We start from the raw sequence: 25,175 nt of genomic DNA, 5'->3' as shown, positions 1-25,175 counted from the left end.
ATATTGATACCCAATTAACAAAATACACACAACACAAAAAAAATTTATGCATAACAAAAATATTTGAAGCACCACAATTGACTTACTCAACTAACAAAATATATTTGCAGCAATATTTATGTGTTATGTGCAAAAACTTGTTATGAGTAAAAATTTATGTGTTGTGTAAAATTTTTTATGCTATATCAATAATAAATTTGTGTTACGTGTAAAAATTTATGTGTCATGTATAAAAATTTCTATGTTATATTAATAAATTTTTGTGCTCTTTAATAAAAAAATTTGTGCTGAAAAAACACAAAAAAATATGTTTTTTTATTAAATTTATGCTAATTTAATTAAACTTAATTTACAAAAATACTTATATGTATAATATTATCAAATTAAATATTGTTTGATTGACTTCAATTCTTCAAGAATTAAGACAGAGCATTATTGTGTTTGCATCTTAAAAAGAAATTAAATAGTATTTATATTTGAATTATGTAGTACCATTTTTATTATTAATGTATTTATGAATACATGAAATTGATAATTACACTTATATCCATTTTAAAATATTTTGTTTATATATATTTAAAACCCAAATAATAAAACATATAGACAGTTACCTCTTTTCTTTTTCCATATTGTTTCTTAGAAATGAATGGACTACTTGCAAAATTATATAATTTAAGTTTATAAAATAGAAGTATTTCAAAATATAACTGTAGTAGTAGTAGTTTAATCTTTCCTTTGTATATGTTAGAAATAATAAACTAGACTGGAGAAAGGATTTGTGTATTATTAAGTGTAATCAAGTTGTCTATTCAAGTTGTCTGGGATAATACAATATAAAAAGTTATTTATAGGGGTTAAGAGAATCGTAATAATAAAGACGTAATATTCTATAATAAATATTCAGATATACTAAATAATTCTAATTGATCTTAATTGATCCTAATTATATTCTAACATTCCCCCTCAAACTCAAGTTGAAGTGACAACTTGAGTTTGAAACTTATTTAAAACAACGAAATAAAGAGGAAAAAAACTGCATAAACTGATAAAACGGGTGCAAACGAAACTGCCGAAAGGAAGCACATATGGAACTGCCGCTTATCTGAAGGAATCGCAGATGGAACTGCTGCTAGTCTGAAGGAAGCGCAGACGGAACTGCCGCTAGTCTGAAAGAAGCGCAGACGGAACTGCAGCTTGACTAAAGGAAGTGCAGATGGAACTACCAGAAAGAAACCCAGACGTAACTGCCACAAGGAAACACAGACAAAACACAGACGGAACTGCCACGAGAGAACACAAACGGAACTGCCACGAGAGAATGCAGATGAAACTGCCACAAGAGAACGCATACGGAACTGTCACGAGAGAACACAGACGGAATTGCCGAAAGAGAGCGAAAACTATATGATTTCTTCATGAGAATAGATAAGCAGCTGATGACAATAGTGTTTGATCATTCGACTTGAAAAAAAAACACAAGACAAAGAGAACAGACTAATCGATGAGGTGAAAAAGTATCTGATACCATGTTAGAAACAAGAGACTAAACTGGATGAAGGATTTGTGTATTATTAAGTGTAATCAAGTTGTCTATTCAAGTTGTCTGGAATAATACAATATAAAAAGTTATTTATAGGGGCTAAGAGAATCGTAATAATAAAGACGTAATATTCTATAATAAATATTCAGATATACTAAATAATTCTAATTGATCCTAATTGATCCTAATTATATTCTAACAGTATAGATGAAAGTTATGTATACTTATATACATCATCATAATGTAATATAATTAGATAATACACTAAAATTTGAAGTGAGAATTATTTTGGAGCAAATATAAATTTTTATTCCAAACGTTTGAAATAAGTCTCAAAGTTGTCTCTAACGTTTGAGTCGTCTTATTTAAGTCTCTAACATTTTAAAATTGACTCAATGTTATCTTACCGTTAGGAATCTGTTAACGGAATTGACGGCGGGACAAAATTGAGACGATTTTGAAACGTTAGGAACTTAAATAGGACGAAAACGTTGGGGACAAAAACGATACATAGAAATAAATTTTAATTTTACCCTTTAATAATATCAATCTTTTACGGTACATAGTTATTCAATTATTTTTTAATCACATCTAAGTAAATTACACTTAATCACATTATTTTATTCTAAATAATTTTTTTATAATTTTACTATTAAAAATTTTTACTCATCATAAAATATTTGTAGAATTACTAGTACATCAATTTGTGGGAAAAAAATAATACATATACAATAAAGTAATGTGATTCTAGTCATTTTATAAATATTTCATGATGAGTAAAAATCTTTAAGAGTATAATTATAAGAAAAAAATTATTTAGAATCAAAATAATGTGATTAAGTGTAATTAACTTAAATGTGATTAAAAAATAATTTAATAACTATGTACCGTAAAAGATTTATATTAGTGAAGGATAAAATTAAAATTTATTTTTATGTATCATTTTTGTCCCCAACGCTTTCGTCCTATTTAAGTCCTTAACGTTTTAAAATCGTCTCAATTTTGTCCTGCTGTCAATTCCGTTAACAGATTTCTAACGGCAGGACAACATTGAGTCAATATTGAAACGTTAGGGACTTAAATAGGACGATTCAAACGTTATGGGCAATTTTGAGACTTACCCCAAATATTGGAGACAAAAACGATACTTTACTCTAAAAGAAATAAAAAAATATCGAAATAACATTAGAGAAATACTAGGAGGACATCATAATTTATTTGTTTTGGCCATCATTTAGCGATCAACTCAATTCCTTTAGAGTCCCTTTGAGAAGTGGCAAAAGCTATTTTTCTTTTTACTTTTGAATCACGAAAAATCATATTAACGTTTGGTACAGTTTTTAAAAGATACTTTTAACTTCTCCAAAAGTTATTTAAGAACTTTGGAAAAAATACAAAAAAAAAAAAAGACTTCTCTCTTTCTCAAAATTTTTTTTATCACTTTTATTTATTAAACAAGTACTTCTATAACTAAAAATACAAATATAAAATAACTTATTTATAAACTGTTTTTAATACAAATCTTTATGGTTTAAATTTTTTTTTTTCAAAAAAAATTAATTTAGTTACTCAAATTGGGTCTTAGTCTAGTTTATTTAATTAAATTTAATTATATATTTTATCTCATATTTTTAAATATTTATAGTTTAATCAATAACTAAAAATAATAAATTTTGATAGTGTGTTAGTATTCTTCTTAACATTATACATACTAAGTTAATAAGTTTATGAGCATAGAGTAATATATAGCAGTGTATTAATTGAGACATGGCGTAGGTAGGAGGTTGCAGTTCCAGCAGACAGGGAGAGTAATACCGAGTGGTGTGTTATATATGTATTATATGTGTAGGCCAATGCCATTCTTTGATATTTAACTGTCAAGTTTGGTCGATTGCACCAATCGTGGTCTGCTACCTCTGGCCCCTCATCATTCATCTCTCCTCAGATCCTTCGCTTCTCATGCAAATGCAATGTCTCATCATAATATGTATACTTGCCTTCCACGCCAATAACAATATTCTAATCTTCCTATTCTTGTTTTCGAGCAATAAAACATGTATATACTTAATATTTACCAAGCCACCCGGGGCATATGGTTATATATATTTCTCCAACCTCATGCTCATCATCGTGTTATACTAGGTTGAAAAATGTCATATTCATATTTTTTTATTAATATTAGTCAATATTTAATTAATATTTACTATTAAAATTTAGTATTTAAAATTTATATTTAGAATTTAAAATATTTATTAAAAATAATAAATTTTATTGGTCACTTAATATTATTCTATTTTAGTTCATTATTCTAAGATTGAAATGATAATAAGTAAATTTTGGGTATTAATCTTAATTACATTGCAAGGTGGATTTACTTGTACATTTGAGCTCATATATATATAATCAAGATAAAAATTATGTTATTTATATAAATAATATATACTAAATGTTACTGTATATTTTTTATGTATATGATTTTTGTTTTTCATTTAGAATTTTTAAATTTATCAATTGGCACTAATTGTCTCTCTATTGAAGTCATATGAAATATACGAGATTTTCTCATATACATGAAAATGAAGAGAATTTAGGAGCTAATATTTTTAGTGAAAAGAAATATGGAGAGTTAACTAGTATTGATTCAAATACAAAAATAATATAATAAAAAAATTTAATTATCTAATATTTATCATAAAAATAAGCAATTACTAAAATGATTAAAAATAAATTGTAAACGAAATTTGTGGAATGAAAATATAATTAACTAGTATTTTTATCCATAATAATATTACGAAAATATAAATCTTTTAAAATTATGTCGGTGCTGATATTATAAAATATGTCCAAAAAAATTTATAACATTAAACTACTTTTAAAAAAGGTTGTAACTCGTAAGAGATAAAAGTCCCATTTGGCTAAAAAGACTAAGATCTTTGTAGATAAAAAATTAAATAATAAGTCTTTTAGTTATTATTTTCATATGAAAGAGTTTAATTTTTTACTAATAATTAATTTTAACATTCGTTATCTAAAATTTGAAAGAATTTAATGTGTATACTTTTATATCTGATTAGGTATTAATTCTTTTGCACAAATAGAAATAATTATTTTTTATGCTTGTTATTTAAAAATAATATTTTTTCTTTATATATATAAAATTATAATTAGATATTAGCATAAAAAAATTATATTGATAGTTATAAAACTAACTTAATTTTTTTTAAAACAATTGAATCTTTATTCTAACTTTTAATTGAAATATTAGTATTTTCTCTAAATTATATGTAATAAATATTTGAAGGAAAAAAATATAAATTAAAAAGATAAGCAGTAAAAATTTAAAATTAAATAAAAAAAATATGCATATAATAATATTTTTATTTAAATTATATTATGTTGTTAAATTTTTTTTTTTTGTAAAATAGAAAGGTAGAGAAAAATAGAAAATGAAAGAAAAGAGAGAGCGAGAAAGATAAAGAAAGAAAAATGAAAGAGGGAGTTTGTTAATTTTGGAAGTTAAGAAAAAATTTTATTTTAATTATAATGAAAAATATCTGGTGATATATTTTGATTTGTCAAATTATTAATATAAAATATAAAACATAAATTATATATAGAGTGAAAAGGATAGAAAGAAATAAAAAAAAGAGAGAGAGATAGATAAAAGAATATAAGAAGGAAGTTTACTAATTTTGAAGAGAAATATTTTTTCTAAATTTTAATAAAAGATTGTCATGTGACACGTTTTAGTTATTAAATTAGTTAGTAATATATAAATATAATATATAATATAGTTATATTTCAATTTTAGTATTTTAATTTTAATTTTAATTTAATTTAATTTGATTGCAATTAGAGAATACTATGTTGTAGATTTTGATTCTCAAATTTGTAATTACTTATTGATAATGGAGTAATGCTAGGTAGACCAAAAAACAGCCAAAATTTACCTTATTTAATATTAATTAATTGTCACAATAATTAATAAATGCTAAATAAGGCAAATTATGACTGTTTTTGGCTGATTTTCTTTGGTTACCAAACATTTCCGTTGATAATGATATATAAGAAAGATAGAGTGAGTGAAAGAATAAGAGACATAGAAAAAGAAAGAGAATGGAAGAACTCTTTAATTTCACAAGAAAAAATTTGATTTCAATTGTAATGACAGTGATATGTAATATAAAAAATTGTAAAATTAGTAATATATATATTTTACCAAAGATATGAGACTCAAACCCACAACCTCTTAATTGAGTATGGAGAGACTATGCCATTTGAGCTATTACTTATTGGCAAAATTAGTAATATATAATAGAGGTTAAAACTTAAAATGCCATGGCTAGTTAAATTTACTGCTACTGTGATTCTGTACATTAATCATATATACTTATATATCCGGATGAATTATTTAAGGTTGAATTCCCTAAGTTATTGACATATTTGTCATTTTAACACCTAGTACTGTTTTGTTTTGTTCTTTCATTGTGAAGCCATTGCCATGCATAATGTGTATGAATCTGGTAATTTAAGCTAAAGGAATAAAAACAAGTATTTGGGGTGCTATAACTATAAGAAAGAAGAAAAGGAAAGGAAAGGGAAGGGAAGAGTGGAATGAATAAATGGAAAAAGAAGTGGAAGGTTGCGATGAAGCAAGGAAAGGGAGGGAGGCACAAAGGCAGTGGATAACTGTGAGTGTGAGTGTGATCACGTTGCTCACGACACTGCGACAGCTTGTCATTCAGCATGCTATTTATAGGACAGATGGCACTGACACCATTGCCAACCCAATTCTTTCCTTGCTCTCTACTTAGTACTACTTACTACCGTATAAAACCGTTAATCATGCTCGCAATTACTTTTTTTTTCAATAATCAACAAGAGGATCTTTTCAATTTCTAATAATAAAAAAAAAATCAAGGAAGAAAGCCTTTGGAGAGAGAGAGAGAAGGGGGAGGCATGAGAAGTAGAATTTTGTAACGATATTGACAATGAATTTAGAATTCATGCATAATTAAAACGTAATTAAGCTATGAAGACGGAAAAAAAATCATTAATTTATAAGTTATTTGTATAATGGAATTACTAAAACTTTTATTTGTGTTTCTACAAAAATTGAAGGTGTCTAATTATACAGCAAAAAATTGGTAAAAAAAAATATTTTTCATTATCTTTACCTTTTATATATACCAAATACATTTTAAAGATAAATACAAAATGAACATCAACAATCTGTTAGAAAAAAAGTAAATGAACAATCTGTCTTTATTACCGTGATTGGTGATATTCCATACGAAAACCGATTAAAGTCATGTTTGTAACATTGCAATCTGAGTAATGTCAACCATTCAGGATTAGTGAGTTGCATAGCACGATCAAATATTGTAATTAACTAATAATACATCGTTACAGATTTTAAGAAAAAGGAAAAAGAAAAGCATATTGAATAAATAAAATAAAAGGATGCGCATAGGTTCAAATTCTGTTGGGCTATTGCACCAACAATTTCCATCCACTAAATCATAGCAGAAAGGAAATATTCCGTGTGATTTGAGTAACTGGTAATTCGCTTAATAAGCATCACTCTATCAATCAATGAATTCTAAGCACACCATTAACATCTGATTTCTCTATTTTCCTTTTAACATAAAAGAAAAAGGAAAAAGAAAAGAGATGCATAGAAATGTAGATCCAAAATAAAAGGAGCATACGCAAATGCTTGTTTAGTACTTTAAGAGAGAGAGAGCACAACAGAAAGCAGTAAATATAAATAAAAAAAAAAGTGATTCCATCCAGCAGCAGGCAAGTTTTGCATGTTACTTATATCTCTTTTCCTGTAAACGATCACACTTTCTTAATTTTTGCCAGCGGAATAATAAATTAATGCCATGGATAGATAGATAGATAGACAGATAAATAAAATTAGTTTTGACATTTTCATGCTATATTTTAAATTTGCATAACTTTTGGGTGATGCGGTCTTATTGGTGGAGGAATGCTTGTTACCTACTCCTCCTTTTAAGTTCCCAATTCCATTCCCTTCGTCACATAAATAATAAAAACACTTTCTTCTTTGTTCTCTCTTCAGTTTTCACCAATTCTCTCATTCACTCTGCGTTGTGGTTGTGGAAAATGGAGAGGCACAGATGCAAGCTTTGTTCGAGGACATTCGCCAATGGCAGAGCCCTCGGTGGTCACATGAAGGCTCACTTAGCCACGCTTCCTCTGCCACCCAAGCCTCATCAACCACCTCCTCAACCACTTTCTTTTGAGTACTCTTCTTCTTCTTCTTCTTCAGAATCAGAACACGATGACGATGATGATGAAGAAAAAGGTTATGGGTTAAGAGAGAACCCAAAGAGAAGTTTCAGGGTTGCAGATCCTGAATTCTCTTTCCCTGCTGCTGATGATGCTACTGTAGTGGTCCAAGACAGAGAGAGCGAGACTGAGTCAAAGAACAAACCAACTCGGACACGAAGACGATCCAACCGTACACGAAAATCCTCCATTATGAACCTTACAAACAAGAGGACCAAGCTCATGAGTTTCATGGAGTCACCAGCATCAATAGCAACAGAGGCAGCAGAGCCTGTTAGCTCCGTTTCCGATACTTCGCCGGAAGAAGACCTGGCCATGTGCCTCATCATGCTGTCAAGGGACAAATGGAGAAAGACAAGTGTTGAAGAAGAAGAAGAGATGAAGTTGAAGAACAAGAAGGTTCTTCGAGGGAAGCATCATCATCATCATCATCGTCTGCAGTGTGACAAGTGTGGGAAAACGTTTCGATCTTCAGGGGCATTGGGGAGCCACAGAAGCATATGTCTCTGTGATGAAGCTGATGGAAGTGAAAGAATCTTTCAATGCCCGTATTGTTCAAAGGTTTTCGGGTCGGGTCAAGCACTCGGTGGCCATAAGAGATCTCATCTTCTCCCATCTTCTTCTTCTTCTTCTCCTCCTTCCATTATCAATGCTAATCTTAGATTGAAACAACAAAGCTTCATAGATCTCAACTTGCCAGCTCCACCTGAAGAAGACGACCTTAGTGTTCTCTCCGATGCATAAATGCATAATACATCCTTCTGCTGCTATTCGGTAAACTTTAATCTTTCTTTATTTTTTTTTTTAAAGTAGGTGAGACGATTTGATTATGTTTATTGTTAGATCAAACGCTTTTGATGGTACAATCATAGCTTGTAATTGATGTTTTTCACCGTCTGTCTCCTATTACATGCTACTACCTAGTCTAACACATTTGAATATCTTAATCTATCTTCTTAGTTTATACAGTGATGCTTGCAATTGCAATGCAAAAGAACTCGTTGTGTGTGTAATTTTTTTTGTTATTATTATTTATTTAATTTTAGTTTCGGGATTTGGTATTGTTGTGGACCAGCAGCTTTCTGCTTCGAAAGTACTGAAACTGCTTCAATTCCGTTTTTGTGCTCTGGTCCTGCTCCTCCTTGGTGTCTCACCTGTCCTTCTAATATTAGTTTACTATTTTTTTAAATTGTTATTTATATTTTTTCACCCTTCATAATTAGCCCCATTTTTGTTTATCTGCTTCTAGTGTTTTGTAGTGGCAAATTGGCAATATAAGTTTCTATTGTTTTTGCGTGAAGCATGAGATTGAGATCCATGATGAAAGAAACCTAATACATGTGTCTGCGCCAAAGCGAATTCGTTTCCTTTGTGTTGGGATGCCGTTGGTGTTGAACTAGTATAAATTAGAAAGCCCCACCTGAATTTTCTCTCTGATTTTTATTACTTTCTTCGGGTAAGTGATAAGTGTATTTCTGGTTAGTTTTCATTATATGGAAAGACTTATCTTCGGTTGAAGAGAATCCGCGTAGAAAATGGGGAGGTACCATACTATTCTTATCGAAGAATCGGTCAGATTTGTCATATGATAAAAGTATAAGCATTAAGCAACAGATCATATGCTTCACAAAAGGATTAAAAAATAAACAAATAAGTATCCAACAATGAGGACCAATAGCTCTTCAAATACAACTTTAAAAATGTGTTGGGGACATTTTTATCGTGCATGTGATGCATTGCTTACTTTAGCAGCCATATAGTGATTCATTCATTTGAGGCACCTAGTATTATTTTTCTATTTTCTTTGTACACGAAAATTTTATAAATAAGCTCGGTGCTAATTATTCTACCCTATCAGAATCTTTTTCATTATTAATTCTATCCACGAACACGAAGAGAAGCTACTGGTCATTGTATAGATTGCATCTGTATTCTATAGGGTGCGGTTGCGTTGGAGTTAAACTTGGAGAATGGAGGGTGTAATTGCGCATTACAAAAAGGTTCAAAAGGGAAACGACAAATTTTACGTTACAAAATTGTCGTCTATTCCCAGCCTCTTTGCTACGTTGTGCCTATCGTGTGAACTTTACAGCTTCAAAATGCTACCCTTCACAAGTTCCCATTAAGCCTAAGTGGCGAAAGGCACACATAACTATTTCCTAATCTTGCTCTTTCCACGTTTTGGAAAATCATTTTACAATTGACATCAAAAATCGATTTCACTTTCTCTTTTTCATCCTATTAACAGATTAGTCCTGGTTTTTAATCTCAACGAGGGAAAAAATTATTGTAGAAAATTTACAAAAGAATATTAGTTAATTAATTAATGGATCTAATACATCAAGTAGATCAATCGAGGTAGACTGGTAGAGTTCCTCCTACTAGGATATAGGTCAGAAATCAGGATATATAGTGATAATGTGGTTATATATGGTTATTAAGTCAAAAGAATCTTCACAGGGTCCTTTAAGCAATGGATTGGCGAACAACTAGAATAACAGCAAAGCAATTGAGACTGAAAAAGAAAATCCAAAAAAAAAAACCGTAACCGACACTTTGGTTATAATTAAACTCATGTGTAGATTACATGGGAGGACAATGACACATAAGTCTCGTTGTTTTGAGGTTGAGAAAAATATTTTTGAGAAATAGAAGTGGAAATAGAAAATTTTTCTATTTTAGAAAAAGATGGACATAAATATTATCTCTTTGCAATTTTAAAAGAATGTTATAAGACTAGCAGAATTTATTGTTTTTTGTTACTAGACTAAAAGAATTGTGTTGATAACTAAAAGTAATGCTAAAAAATAATAAATTTGTATGCCTCTCTTGCATTTCTCTTTTATGTTGTTTCTCTATTATTATTCACATTTTTTTATTTCTACTTTCTCCATATTTCTTTTTCATCATCCAAACACAATCTCATATGCTCCTAGACTCCTGTTTAAAAATAATAATGTTCAAATATTAGATGTTCCATAAATTGAACTAAAAGTCTCTTATTTGTTGTTTTTTTGGAATAACAACTACTGGTTTTTTTGTCTTAACAGCTACCAGTTAAAGGTTTGGCGCTGTATTTTTATTTTTGGTAATTTGGGCCTCTTCCCGATAAGTTTGTTTTGGGTCCAGCATATTGTCCCAACAAATATCATCAAAGAGCACACTTTGGGCTGAGTAGAATGTCAAACATAAAGGGCCTGAAGCCCACATGTAGGAGCCCAAAACCGTAACCCTAACGGAAGCAATACTAATAGCAGAACTCGGCGATGATTGATGAAGATTGAGGCAGCAAGTGACCGACCGAGTGGAAGCAGCAGAGAACTTCATCGTCACAACAATGGGTAAGTTACGTTACTTCCGATTTAACAATGCATGGTGCAGTGTAGTTAGTTTTTCTGAGTATGAAGATGATGAAGTTGAATTGCATATGCAGGTAAGGTTCATGGATCACTTGCACGTGCGGGAAAAGTGAGGGGTCAAACTCCCAAGGTTGCTAAACAGGACAAGAAGAAGAAGCCACGTGGCCGTGCCCACAAGCGCATGCAGTACAATCGCCGATTCGTCACCGCCGGTATTCCCTTTTTCTAAACCCTAATTTTGCTTTCTTTTCAATTTTTTCCGACTATCTCTGATTTGGGGTTTTCTAATTTGCAGTGGTTGGATTCGGCAAGAAGAGGGGTCCCAACTCGTCCGAGAAGTGAGAGTAACATGCTTCTTCAATCAACGTCTTCCTTAGATTTAAATTTATGTCACTAGTTACTTTTTTATTACCCCTCTTAATCAAGTTAATGTTTTGATTATGTACTTTGAACGATGTGTTTTTGTTACTAGTTTAATATAAAAACCATATTTTATTTTTGCACACGATTCTCTTTCTAAGTTTAGTGCTGAAATGCCTATGCTCTTTTGTTTTGATATCAATCAATGCTGTTCAGCAAAAACGAAAGAACAATCTTAATTTGGTCCTCATGCTGAATTAACCAGTTGACTTGTGGCACCTTGACACAAATATGACTTGGTATATATATATATATATATATATATATATATAGTAGCTCTAGAATTTAGTTACAACAAGCGATTCGAGTATTGTTTTCACCATGTTCGTACATGTTCAAAGCTAAGGCTATGTATGTGTTTTCTACTAGCGTGTGTTTGCAACATTAGGTGTGATAGAAGGTGAAAGGTTCAGTCCTCCTTCTCTTCCCTTCCTTTTCTTCCGTTACCCGAACTTGCAACATCATTCTAAGGTACACTCTGTGGACCTTATTTGTTTACCCATTTACGATTGGTTTCAAATCCACATAGTTTGTTTTCCCCAAATTTATATCTTGGTAATTCTGTGCCCACTTTCAGCAATACTGTGGTGCGTTTTCCTTTGCACTGAATTCTTATGGACTACAGTGAATCACACTATGACAATGCATTCATCTTCTATGATAGGCTTACCTTCAATTCAAATGCTTTCCATAATACTTGTTCTCTGTTCCATCTCTTTTTATGTGTCATTCATCAATTTCCGTTTGTTAAAAATATTTTATTTGTTTCGGTTTAAAATTATCATAGCTACTGCTGCTGTTATCAAATTGAACACTTTCTTGTACTACTGTACTAGTTTTGTTTGTAGAAATTGTGGCCTAAATGTTATATATAATTCTGAGTCTTTGCAACCTATAAGAGAAATTGGGTATTGCTAGGTTCGTCCACACAGGTTGATCACCTTGTGTCTCTAGCACTTAAAAAACTAAATAAACCAAGCCTATATTATTTGCATACATGTTAAATAACCAAGTTGATTAGAGCAATTTACTGTTTTTTCCTTTAAAATATGACATTTTAGGCATTACAAATGCAAAAGATTTTTTTTTTTTTTGGTCATGCAAATGCAAAAGAATGAAGAATGACTCTCCTCTTTGCAGGCCAGACTCGAAGGCCCTCTAAACTCTAAAGCAGCAATATCATCAAAACCATTTTTATTTCTTAATCGTATCATATTTATTTGAAACAAGTATAGCTCCGTTACAATTGTCGTTTTATTACATTTGAATTTAATCAAAGAATAATCAATACACTTAAAAAAATAAATAATAATAAAAAAAAGCAAGAAAGAAAGAATAATCAATACAATACATTGACGATGGTTCCTCTGCAATAGAGAACAAATGAATGAATTATCCTTCAATACTTCGATGCAGTGTCTTTCTTCCCTCCAACAATTGGGTTGAATATAGCTAGGCATCAGAAGGTGCAATCCAGTGTCTGCCATTGACAAAGCTCTTGACGAGAAATGGGTGGGCAGATTCGAAATCTAACTCTTTGGCCCATGATACCCCACGTACTGCCTCTGCTCCTGGCCCCCAACACTTGTACACTCCAAAGAACACAGTCCTGTTCCCGTGGAATTATTCACTTTAGATATATATATTATGATAGTTGTATATTAAAATCAATCACTAGTATAAAATATATGTTAGAATATAAAATACATATTAAAAATGAGTTAAACAATATATATATTTATATATAAATATATGTTAGTTGATTTTAGTGTACAAATATTATTTTTGATAAACAATAATTATAAAATTATGTTGAGCAACACCATTATGATAATCTCATTTCCAGATCCACATAAGATGTGCGGTTGCTGTACAAATAACATTTTTTTTGGTATTTACAAATAACATTATAATTATATAGTACTTTCTTTCATTTTTCTATTTCTTTTGATCTTCAATTATATGTTCTTTTAACAATCATTAGAGTATGGAGGACAAGCCGAAAAAGAAGGGAGAAGAGGTTATGAACCCAATACAAGTGGGTCACAGAATAGTCAAAATTCCATCGAAAGCCAATTCATGAAGATTGGTCATGGACCGTACTCCATCATCAGTCAAAAATCACTAGAGACGGGGGGACCTACCTGCTAATCTTATATTTGATATTCTTTTTAGCTAATTAGGTTAACATGATTTATTATGATTGAATGTTTGGTTGAAACATTTCTCAATTCATACAGTATAAAATTGCTTCCAAAAGAGGTAATGTGCTTCGAAAATCATCTGACTTGGGTTAACAAGTTTGAAAAGTTTTCAAGTATATCATTATACCGTTATTTTAACGAAATTTAACTATTGATTTTAATTATATATATTATATATATTTTTATAATTAATATTAATGATTAAAAATTACTGAAATAGCAGTACTGATACACTTAAAAGTTTTCCAATAAGTTTAATATTATCAATATGTTCTTAACTAGCGATGAATTTATGAATAGAGTTTTGTTATGGGCAAATTTAGGAGGCTTACTTGTTCTTATTGTTGGCATGGTCCCAATCATCCCAGCCGCCATGAGCAACAATGTCATCGAAGTAAGTGTAAGAGTAGACAATTCTGGAGTACTGGCCCATGGCTCTGCCCACATAGAGCGGGCCTGTGCCCGTCACCCTGCATCTCACGAATGCAAAGCCCGTCTTCTCCTCTGCCTCTTTCCTATCATGGGCTGCTATGGAACCAAATCTCGTTGCTATTGAGTGTAGCTGGCAATCCTGAGTAACCACTCAAAAGTCATAAGTCATAATCAAATAAATCAATAATAATATATTCTCAACCTACCAATCAATTTTCAACTATATATATGAACTTTATCCAAAGCAATCTTGAGTAGGACATACCAGGATGCATACATACGTACATACATACATATTGCATTATTAGTCTCCACGTAAATATCAGCATTTTCAGTTATGATTCTCTTTTACATATAAACACACGCCACTAAGGACATGGATGTAGGGTCTGATTAAAATTCTTTTACTTGAAAGAAACAAAAAGAAAAAGAGGTATAGGTATATGCATATATAATGTAATTTTATGAATGCTTTATAACTTAAATAATTATGTCCTATTAAGAAGCCGTTAATTAGTGCTTTTGAATGCTGTGTGTATGTCTCATTATATAATGTAATTTTATGTTCCACTATGCATGTCAGCATGTGCATATAATATAGCGTGTGCTTCTTTTGATTCTCTCTTAAGCTGACACAAATTAAAGGTGCAGTGTGACAAAAAGAAAAAAGCTCGTTTCCTTTTTCATGTATTCAGTACCACTAATTCCCTACCCTCTCTATCTTTGTCTTTGTCTCTCACCTAATCCAACGTCATGATATAAAATTTGTCAATTATAACACATTTATATTAAAATCAATCACTAAAATCAGTTATTAATATAAAATACGTTTAATTTTTTACATATTCATATACCATTAGTGTAATACTCAATCATTAAATTTTATGGTGTTTTTTAAAATTGTGAGAACAGTATAATACGCCCCCTTGTATTAACAATACAAGGAGGGCCTATTATCAATACAACGAGGCGTATTATACTGTTCTCACAATTTTAAAAAACACCATAGAATCCAATAATTGAGTATTATATCAAGAATTTTTCAATATACAAAAAATTAACCTATAAAATATATATTAAAAATAAATTAAATTATATATATTTATATACAAATATATTGATTTCTAAAATTAATAACTAATTTTAATGTATAAATAATATTTTTAAAAATTTACTACATATTTTTTAGCATATATTACGGTGCCTTTGGATAGTCCTGTGTTGCCTCCCAAAAGAGAAGTACCCTTTCCACGAAAAATCAATTATACCATTAGAGTTTGATTAAAAACTAAATATTAATTTAGTTACTAATTACCTTGTACATGGATCTGCCATTCCCAAATATGAAATCAATTGAACCCTCGATATAGCAGTCCTTGAAGTAATGCCTGCCAGCGTCGTCGCAAAGAGTGTCTTGTGCTCCGTAGAATCCACAGCCTGAGAAGTATGCTTTGTCACCGGATATTCGAAACGCCGCCGCTTGCCAGCCATGCATCCCCGGCATTGGTGCTGGCGCTGTGTTCTGTCAAAAAGATAGTTATTCACGTGAAAACAAGTATAACTCCCTATTACCCCTAGTTTCTGAAATTTCAAAATTAAAAAAATTTAGTGAAACATGTTAATTTGTCTAACAATTTTAAATAATAAAGACATGATAAGAGTAGCCAATGAGTTGTGTATACCTTGAAGCTGATATTGCGAGCAGAGAAATAGTTGGCGAAAACAGTGACAGAAGCAGTTCTGTAAGTACGCAGTTGCTGTCCGTTGGGACCAGGGTCGCTGGCCCTATCATGCCATTCTATCACCGTCACTTCTTTTCCCGCTCCCTCAAACGTTATGTACGGCTTCGTCACGGGCACAACAACCTTCTCTCTGCACCCAACAACCTCCCGATATCAACCACATTATTCTTTTATTAGTTTATTTTCTTCATACCAAATTAAAAAATAAATGTAGTATGTTTAATGGCATTGTTTTCTACGAGCAATGAAGAACTTAATTGATATGTGTATACATGTAGGATCCCGGGCTGATTTGGATCAGTACGTTCATTCTATTGTTGTCTGGAACGGCATTCACCGCAGCTTGCACCGACCGGAACTGTCCACCGCCGTTGACGTCAACGGTGATTACGCGCTGACCTGTTGGTCCCACCCAAGTGTGGTTCCGACGATGATTGGAGGAGGACTTGGTAGAAGAAGAAGAAGACAATGTTCTAAGGGTGCTACGGTGATGGTAGGGTTCTGCACATGTCACCTTTGTCGCATGAATTGTGAGAGTGGTGAAACACAAAAGCAGCAGTTGCAGCGAGAGACAAGCCATTGTTGTTAATCAGATAATAGCATCTATCGAACGTGAAGAAGACTTGGAATGTTGAATAATGAGTAATAATAATAATGTAGTGTATATATATACTGTGTGATATAAAATTAAACAATAAACTAAAAATGTTGGAAGGATATATACACGGTACAGTAGAGAGTGCAATAATTATAAGTTAATGAAAGCAAGAGAAGAATTAGAAAGAAAGAAGCACTACTTTTGTGTGTGGGTTTATATATTTAGAGTGAGAGGGTAGCTAGCTAGCTATTTGGGTGCATCATGCTTGCTGTGTATATTTTTTAGAATAAATAAAAGATTCCAACGCAACGGTCATTTTTAATGTTGTAGGGGGCAACGTAGATGATAGGCTGAGCCTTTTTATGTGAAAAATGATTGGCCACTATTGCGGTGTATTTATGTGTCTAATACTATCCTTTTGGCTTTGCATTTCACAATTAGATACCATCTAAGTAAATAGTAAATGTCCGAAAAGTGTAACTCCAGATTCAACCACTGCTGATTACTGATTAATTAGTGGTGATGATATACTGATATATAATCCTCCAACACTTGCAAACTTGAATTAAACTTTATGCATTTCCTTATTGTACCCAGCATCAGGTTATTATGTACTAATTATTTTACTTCATTATCGACTTATCGTGTTCGTTTGAATTAACGGCTCCTTTAATATGCATAGCACGTGATGAGTCGTGTAAGTTTGCAACAGTATTTTGCTGCTGTTTCTTTCTTTTTCTAGTCTTTACATAGCTATAACTCAAGTCTGTTTCATTAACCATTGATATGTAATTGACGTTTAAAAGGGTCAACGGTGGGGTTGCAGTTGCGAATTTCCGTGACAGAAAATTTAAGAGAATGCGCTTTTATTAAAATTTGATAGTCACCAAAAAAATGAGCAATTTTTTATTATTAGATAAATTTTACACCATTAAAAATATTATTTATGGTTATAAATCACAAAATTTATTGTTGCTGCACTCTTCTTTGCATAAACTATGATTCAAAAGCCCGCAAGATTAGAAAAAGTATAGGTAGACAATGAAAATACTAAACAATGTGAACAATAAATATTTCAAATGTTCATTATACTAGGTGTACGGATGATTATTTTAATATTAAAATTTAGATAAATAATTTAGAGATATAATATATTTTTTATTTAATTGATAGTTGTTCATATTGTTTAAAATAGTTATTGTTTACCTAACACTTCCTGAAGCATTATTGTAACTTTCAGTTCTATTTAATCGATTTATTATTTCTCTTATAATTTAAAACTTCACAAATATTATTTATAAATCAAAACCGATTACTAAAATCAGATATTAATATATTTATATTTTAATATATATTTTATATTAATAACTAATTTTAGCAATTAATTTTAGATTTTAACATAATCATTATAATTTTTAGAATCCAAAATACACAACAAACAAAAAATGCTAGCTACGCTACTCGTTCAAGAATTTTTTACTATTTTTGTATCAATCTTATTAGATAACTAATAAAAATTTGATTAACAATAAGTTTTTTTGTTTTTTATCAAAGATAGAATACTCGAACCCACAACCTCTTAATTGAGTATGAGGAGACTATACCATTTGAACTATTACTCATTGGCTTGATTAACAATAAGTTAATAAATATTTTTAAATTATATTTTATATTATTTAATTATTATTAATTAATAATTATAATTATTTAAAATTATCTGATTAAGAATTATTTATTTATATATATATATATATATATATATATATATATATATATATATATATAGCGAAGAATGTTAGGGAGTCAGCAATTTTTGTGATTTGTAGCCATCAAATAGCCATCAATAATGATTTTAATGGTGTGAAATTTTATCCAATGACTCACTTTTTTTTACTGGTTACATGCTGATCAGAATTTAACAAAGTTGCTGGCCCTTAGACTTTTTCATATATATATATATATACATTTTGTTATGACATTTGCATCATGCGTTTGTTGATTTTGTTCTTCAAACGGTCATTTGGGAGGGAAAATAAAAGAACCGGGAGGTGGGTGGGGCCCGGGGGGCCATCTGGGCCCATTTAGGATCTTGGGTGGAGGTGATGTGATGACAATGACATTAACATGTTACGGTCCCGGGATGGATTAAATAGTAATTTTCTGTATTATGCTTTCTATTTCTCGCTGAACCTTTTTCATGAATTTGTAGTCGCACACACAGTTGGGCCCACAGTTCCATTTGTTTTCGTGTTTAGGGGGCCCACATTAATATTTTGGGACCCGAACCACGTCTTGCCCTTTTTTTATTTTTAGTGTTTTTTTAACTACAGGTATTTTCATCCAAGGGTGGCAAACTGGCAATGATGCCGCATGAGACAATATTTACCCAAACTTCTAAACAAGCCATTAGTCTTCAACAATGATTATGGCCGAAACATAAAATCTTTAAGTGATGATTGGTGCTGGAGGTGGAGGGAAGGCTGCCATGGCCAACTTTCCAACTTACCAGGTCCCCAATCCAGTGTTTTTAACTCTAAACAAGTTAAAACAAGTATTCATGAACTCTCTTGAAATATAAATTTGTATTATTATTAATGGGAAATTCTGTGGTGCTTATATCAAAGATAAGCATAGTATGTTGATATTGCATGTCAACGTTAGAGGAGGACACGTTTGAAGGATTACCATGTGTTCATAACACGCAGCGAAAGAAAAGAAAGTAATCCTTAAAGATCTATTTTGTGCTTAAATTTTATTCTAATAATTTAATATATATAGATCAGATCTAAATACCTGTGTGTACGCTAGTAAAAATCACTTTCTCCTTCGATGGTACGAAAGCGCTATGCGTATCCACACCGAGACCAACCTTTGCTGTCAACCCCTTGACCAATGGACATCTGATCTAAATTGAGAAACCTCTTGCAACTCTTTGCACACCATAAAATTTTTCTCCAAGAATTAGGCTCACATACATTTATGTGCATAGAGGTAAATGAATAAAACCCTTGTGTTTTATTCTCTCATCTTTTCCTCTACTCTTGGCATACATATATATAGTATGAGATTTGTTATTGATTTTAAATTTGAATCTCAATTCAAATTTAAATCATATCTTATAATTTTAAATCTGAATCTTTCAAATTTATGAATCATATCATAACTCAATTTGAAACAGAATCAATTAGGATCTCATCCAAATTTAGAATTCAAGTTTACAAATAGAATAACTAATTATTCTCAAATCTCATTTACTATTCTCAATCATCATACTATTATTATATTCTTGGTGCTAGCAAAGAATATAATAATATTCCATTTGAATCAATATAATTATTTATTTGATCAAATCAAAATAATAATTAAATAATTCTACAGCAAAGATTAGAACACTCGTTAGTGTGTGACCCCATAGGTTCAATACTAAGCGGGTAGTAAATTAGTCATACTAAATTTACTAATCAAGGTTGGCGTCTAGCAACACTCCTCAACGACCCGATAGTATGAAGTAATATATTTTTACTAAGAACCTTAGAATAACAAAGTATAATTCCTTCCATCTTTCCTGCTCTTGGTTAACCCTTAGAGTATGGTTTAATTGTCAAACTCTAACTTGTTACCATTATTATAATGAACCGTGAATGACCTAAGAAACACATTTCTTCATTCATTCAATCCCTTGGCCAAGGTTTTATTCATCTTAGTCATTATAATCATAGAGCTCAAACTCTTTACCGAGAGTTGACGGATTCTTTATTGACTAATCATTAATTCTACAAGTATTTAAATCATACCCAATATCCATTCAACTAGCACCCTAGGGTATTAGGTGTCCGGAATCAAAGTATAATAAATACATTGTTAATTACTATGACAGTCGCAGGTCAAAGGAAACTCTATTACTATGTTCATCTTGAGAATATCCTATTGACAAATATACGGTAATTATAACCATTAGGAATTCTCAAAGTGAGTCAGTTCAATGGTCAAATCTCTATATGCACCGTATATATATATAATTTAATAAATGAGATCTATTAATTTCCATCCAATGAAGATCATTATATATATATTGATCTTTCCGGATTATTAATGTCCTTTTTAATAATCCTATGACCAAGAACAATTTAGATTAAATTATAAAAGATTTATCTCTCAATATTTATGATCACTATCACAATGATAAATCTCTAAATTTAATCAAGGACCTTGTTATATTAGCATTTTAATATAATAACAACGACAAATTATTTGACACATGATTGATTGGATTGTGGTCATACTTCTTATTCCCAACAATCTCCCACTTGCACGAGAGCCAATCATGATAGATTGGATCTTGGGCATACTATTATCACAATAATCTCCCACTTGTACTAGAGCCAATCAATCATATATATAATTTTTAATGCACATTTGTGTTTATCAAAACTCTTTTTGACCTTAAACACTTTAGCTTTTGAGCATGTTTGCTTGACCTTTGGTAAAATACACCCAATGTATAATAAATATAATGTTTTCTCAAAACATGAAATCTCCCACTACAATACTGCATAATTTTATTTTAAGGACAATCCTTATTGAACATGATTATAAAAAAATTTAAGTAACCATTAGATCTATCTTTATAGAATTGTATCATTATACAAATAGGTTACTTTTTCAAAAAGTTAGTTTGACGATCAAACATTTTATACTTTCAGGAGAAAGTATATCCTCTATTGAGTAGTAAACAATTATAATAAAAGTAATTGTACTCCCACTCTTTCTTTAAGATGGAATCCCTTTTTTAAAAAGGAGTTTAACCTCTTATCACAGACATTTTTTCATAAGAAGAGTGATAAAAATAATCTTATTATTTCTTCAGGGTAACCAATAAATCTCATTTATTGAACCTAATATCAATTCTATTGTTGTGCAATTTCTTAACACATATAAGACATCTCCAAACTCTAATATTCTTGAGTTTCAGCTTATGCCTTTTCCATATCTCATATGGATAAAAAAATTGATTTAGTAAAAATTTGTTAATTTAGCAACATTTCTAAAATGTAGTGCAAATATTTAACAAACAGTGATCCTTAACTAAATCAAATTCTATGTTTCTTTAAACATGATGGAGTACATAAAGTACTAGTATTTGTGCGTTGAGAGAATCTCATTCTCTATTCAATAGAATATCAATTAGATATTAGAGATTTTACTTTAAGCTCTTATAATAAAAATATTCAATATCTTTATTATTGGTCAAACCAACCCTTAAGAGCAATTTTGATTCTCATCCTCAATACTCATATTGAGTTTTTCTAAAAAGATCATAAATATTAATCATATTAAGGCCAATTATAAATTATTTGTAACAAAATAAATCTCCAAAAATGCTTGCGAGAATATTTGCCTAATGGCATTCCAACTTCTAAAGTTGTTTAATTCAAAATATATCGTCCAATACTCCCACTAGTTTAAACAAAATTTTTGATAGTCATACTATCTTACTTTGGACACCATGTCTTCTCAAGATGTTCAGTATTAAATAGTGGAGAGATGCCTTTGAAATTAGAACCGATGATTGTCAAAACAACCCATGTAAAATAATATTATAAATACATCAAAAGTTCTGACCATTCCAAAGCCAATCTTATTGGAGAATATTATCATCTCAATGATAATCCTTTGAAAATACAATTCTCAAATTGTATTTAATATATTACTTTCAAGTGTGCCACACAAAATGTGGACATATTTAAAAATTTAAAATATGAAAGTAAATCAAGAAATCTATATTTCTGAAAAAAAAAATATTTAGAAATGTGAATGAGTACCTTGGTTGTCAAGTTGTTACTCATACCTATTCCAAATAAATATGATTAAATTATATCCCATATAATTATAATCCCAAATAATTATCTGGTTGTCAGACAATTATTTAACTGAATTATATTTTATACCTCTAGGTAGTCTAGGTTCAAGCATAAAATTAATTCTCCTTATACATCATCATATGCATAAATAAATTCTATCTTTTAGTACAAGTGCCCTGGTTGTCAAGTTGCTCCTTGTAAATAAACAAGAGATAAATTTATTTGTTTGGCAAACTCCTAACTTTTAGGATTTATCTCAATTGTTAGAGACTTTCTACCAGTATTCTTGGATTAAATTTTATACTCCCAAGTTGTCTAGGTAAAAATATAAAATTAAATCCTTAATACATCAAATATATACACTTATTATTATCTTGAAAATAAAACTCCTGGTTGTCAGGCCGCTCTTTATAATCAAGAACATCAGAAAAACTAATTTCTAAAATTATAGTGTTCAAAACACATCAATCAAATCAAAATAACACATCAATCAAATCAAAATTTAATTTTTCATGTACTAACGTTTAACCTTAAAAAATTATCAAATCAAATTTAACCTTTATATATACAGTTATATATATATGAAACAAACAAAAGATATTTTGCATCTTATTCTTTTTATTGTGATCAAAATCACAATAAAATTCAATATATAAATAAAATCAAACAAAATATTTGATTATAAATATAACTTTTATATTAAAAGAATAATAATTTAATCACAATTAAATAATTAAAATTGAAATAAATTAACTACTAATTTATTAGAAAATCATCTCAATGGAAATAATTGCATCTCATGCTTAAAATTTTTTAATTAATCCTATTAATTCACAAACTTTTTGAAAATAGGAATAAAAATTTAAACACAAAAAAGCCAAAGCTCTTATACCACTTAAGGATTACCATGTGTTCATAACACGCAACGGAAGAAAAGAAAGTAATCCTTAAAGATCTATTTTGTACTTAAATTTTATTCCAATAATTTAATATATATAGATAAAATCTAAATACTTGTGTGTACACTAGTAAAAATCACTTTCTCCTTCGATGGTACGAAGGCGCTATGCGTATCCACACCGAGACCAACCTTTGCTGTCAACTCCTTGACCAATGGACATCTGATCTAAATTGAGAAACCTCTTGCAACTCTTTGCACACCATAAAATTCTTCTCCAAGAATTAGGCTCACATACATTTATATGCATAGAAGTAAAGGAATAAAACTCTTGTGTTTTATTCTCTTATCTTTTCCTCTACTCTTGGCATACATATATATAGTATGAGATTTGTCATTGATTTTAAATTTGAATCTCAATTCAAATTTAAATCATATCTTGTTATTTTAAATCTGAATCTTTCAAATTTATGAATCATATCATAACTCAATTTGAAACAGAATCAATTAGGATCTCATCCAAATTTAGAATTCAAGTTTACAAATAGAATAACTAATTATTCTCAAATCTCATTTACTATTCTCAATCATCATACTATTATTATATTCTTGGTGCTAGCAAATAATATAATAATATTCCATTTGAATCAATATAATTATTTATTTGATCAAATCAAAATAATAATTAAATAATTCTACAGCAAAGATTAGAACACTCGTTAGTGTGTGACCCCATAAGTTCAATACTAAGTGGGTAGTAAATTAGTCATACTAAATTTACTAATCAAGGTTGGCGTCTAGCAACACTCCTCAATGACCCGATAGTATGAAGTAATATATTTTTACTAAGAACCTTAGAAGAACAAAGTATAATTCCTTCCATCTTTCCAGCTCTTGGTTAACCCTTAGAGTATGGTTTAATTGTCAAACTCTAACTTGTTACCATTATTATAATGAACTGTGAATGACCTAAAAAACACATTTCTTCATTCATTCAATCCCCTTGACCAAGGTTTTATTCATCTTAGTCATTATAATCATAGATCTCAAACTCTTTACCGAGAGTTGACGGATTTCTTATTGACTAATCATTAATTCTACAAGTATTTAAATCATACCCAATATCCATTCAACTAGCACCCTAGGGTATTAGGTGTCCGGAATCAAAGTATAATAAATACATTGTTAATTACTATGACAGTCGCAGGTTAAAGGAAACTCTATTACTATGTTCATCTTGAGAATATCCTATTGACAAATATACGGTAATTATAACCATTAGGAATTCTCAAAATGAGTCAGTTCAATGGTCATATCTCTATATGCACCATCTATATATATAATTTAATAAATGAGATCTATTAATTTTCATCCAATGAAGATCATTATATATATATATTGATCTTTTCGGATTATTAATGTCCTTTTTAATAATCCTATGACCTAGAACAATTTAGATTAAATTATAAAAGATTTATCTCTCAATATTTATGATCACTATCACAATGATAAATCTCTAAATTTAATCAAGGACCTTATTATATTAGCATTTTAATATAATAACAACGACAAATTATTTGACACATGATTGATTGGATTGTGGTCATACTTCTTATTCCCAACAATGATTATGGCCGAAACATAAAATCTTTAAGTGATGATTAGTGCTGGAGGTGGAGGGAAGGCTGCCATGGCCGACTTTCCAACTTACCAGGTCCCCAATCCAGTGTTTTTAACTCTAAACAAGTTAAAACAAGTATTCATAAACTCTCTTGAAATATAAATTCGTATTATTATTAATGG

At 30.1% G+C, this 25,175-nt stretch overlaps 3 protein-coding genes across 3 annotated transcripts; 2 read left to right on the top strand and 1 right to left on the bottom strand.

Moving 5' to 3' along the window:
• Positions 1 to 7,220: 7,220 nt before the first annotated feature.
• On the top strand, positions 7,221 to 8,912 carry LOC112749622 (zinc finger protein ZAT9). Its single transcript, XM_025797920.3, has one exon. The coding sequence runs from the start codon at positions 7,514 to 7,516 to the stop codon at positions 8,600 to 8,602; it is 1,089 nt and encodes a 362-aa protein (XP_025653705.1). The 5' UTR covers positions 7,221 to 7,513; the 3' UTR covers positions 8,603 to 8,912.
• Positions 8,913 to 11,043: 2,131 nt separating this feature from the next.
• On the top strand, positions 11,044 to 11,720 carry LOC112749621 (small ribosomal subunit protein eS30z/eS30y/eS30x). Its single transcript, XM_025797918.2, has 3 exons — positions 11,044 to 11,199; positions 11,292 to 11,429; positions 11,513 to 11,720. The coding sequence occupies exons 1-3, from the start codon at positions 11,196 to 11,198 to the stop codon at positions 11,557 to 11,559; spliced, it is 189 nt and encodes a 62-aa protein (XP_025653703.1). The 5' UTR covers positions 11,044 to 11,195; the 3' UTR covers positions 11,560 to 11,720.
• Positions 11,721 to 12,828: 1,108 nt separating this feature from the next.
• On the bottom strand, positions 12,829 to 16,874 carry LOC112749620 (probable pectinesterase 68). The gene is made up of 5 exons (XM_025797917.3): positions 16,288 to 16,874; positions 15,956 to 16,145; positions 15,589 to 15,795; positions 14,174 to 14,412; positions 12,829 to 13,246 (listed from the first exon to the last, which is right to left on the bottom strand). The coding sequence occupies exons 1-5, from the start codon at positions 16,593 to 16,595 to the stop codon at positions 13,090 to 13,092; spliced, it is 1,101 nt and encodes a 366-aa protein (XP_025653702.1). The 5' UTR covers positions 16,596 to 16,874; the 3' UTR covers positions 12,829 to 13,089.
• Between the last annotated feature and the right edge of the window lie 8,301 nt (positions 16,875 to 25,175).

The sequence above is a fragment of the Arachis hypogaea genome, chromosome 15 (genome assembly GCF_003086295.3).
Source record: "Arachis hypogaea cultivar Tifrunner chromosome 15, arahy.Tifrunner.gnm2.J5K5, whole genome shotgun sequence".
NCBI classification, from domain to species: domain Eukaryota; kingdom Viridiplantae; phylum Streptophyta; class Magnoliopsida; order Fabales; family Fabaceae; genus Arachis; species Arachis hypogaea.
Note: the sequence above shows the minus strand (reverse complement) of the source record. Positions and strands in the feature narration are given on the sequence as shown.

Excerpts from the sequence above, each read along its gene's own strand:
- LOC112749622 (XM_025797920.3), top strand. The coding sequence starts at position 7,514 with ATGCGGTCTTATTGGTGGAGGAATGCTTGTTACCTACTCCTCCTTTTA.
- LOC112749621 (XM_025797918.2), top strand. Across the intron at positions 11,430-11,512 it reads TCGCCGATTCGTCACCGCCG|TGGTTGGATTCGGCAAGAAG; the intron begins GTATTCCCTTTT and ends TCTAATTTGCAG.
- LOC112749620 (XM_025797917.3), bottom strand. The coding sequence starts at position 16,595 with ATGGCTTGTCTCTCGCTGCAACTGCTGCTTTTGTGTTTCACCACTCTC. Across the intron at positions 14,413-15,588 it reads ATGGCAGATCCATGTACAAG|GATTGCCAGCTACACTCAAT; the intron begins GTAATTAGTAAC and ends GTGGTTACTCAG. Across the intron at positions 13,247-14,173 it reads CATGCCAACAATAAGAACAA|GACTGTGTTCTTTGGAGTGT; the intron begins GTAAGCCTCCTA and ends CCACGGGAACAG.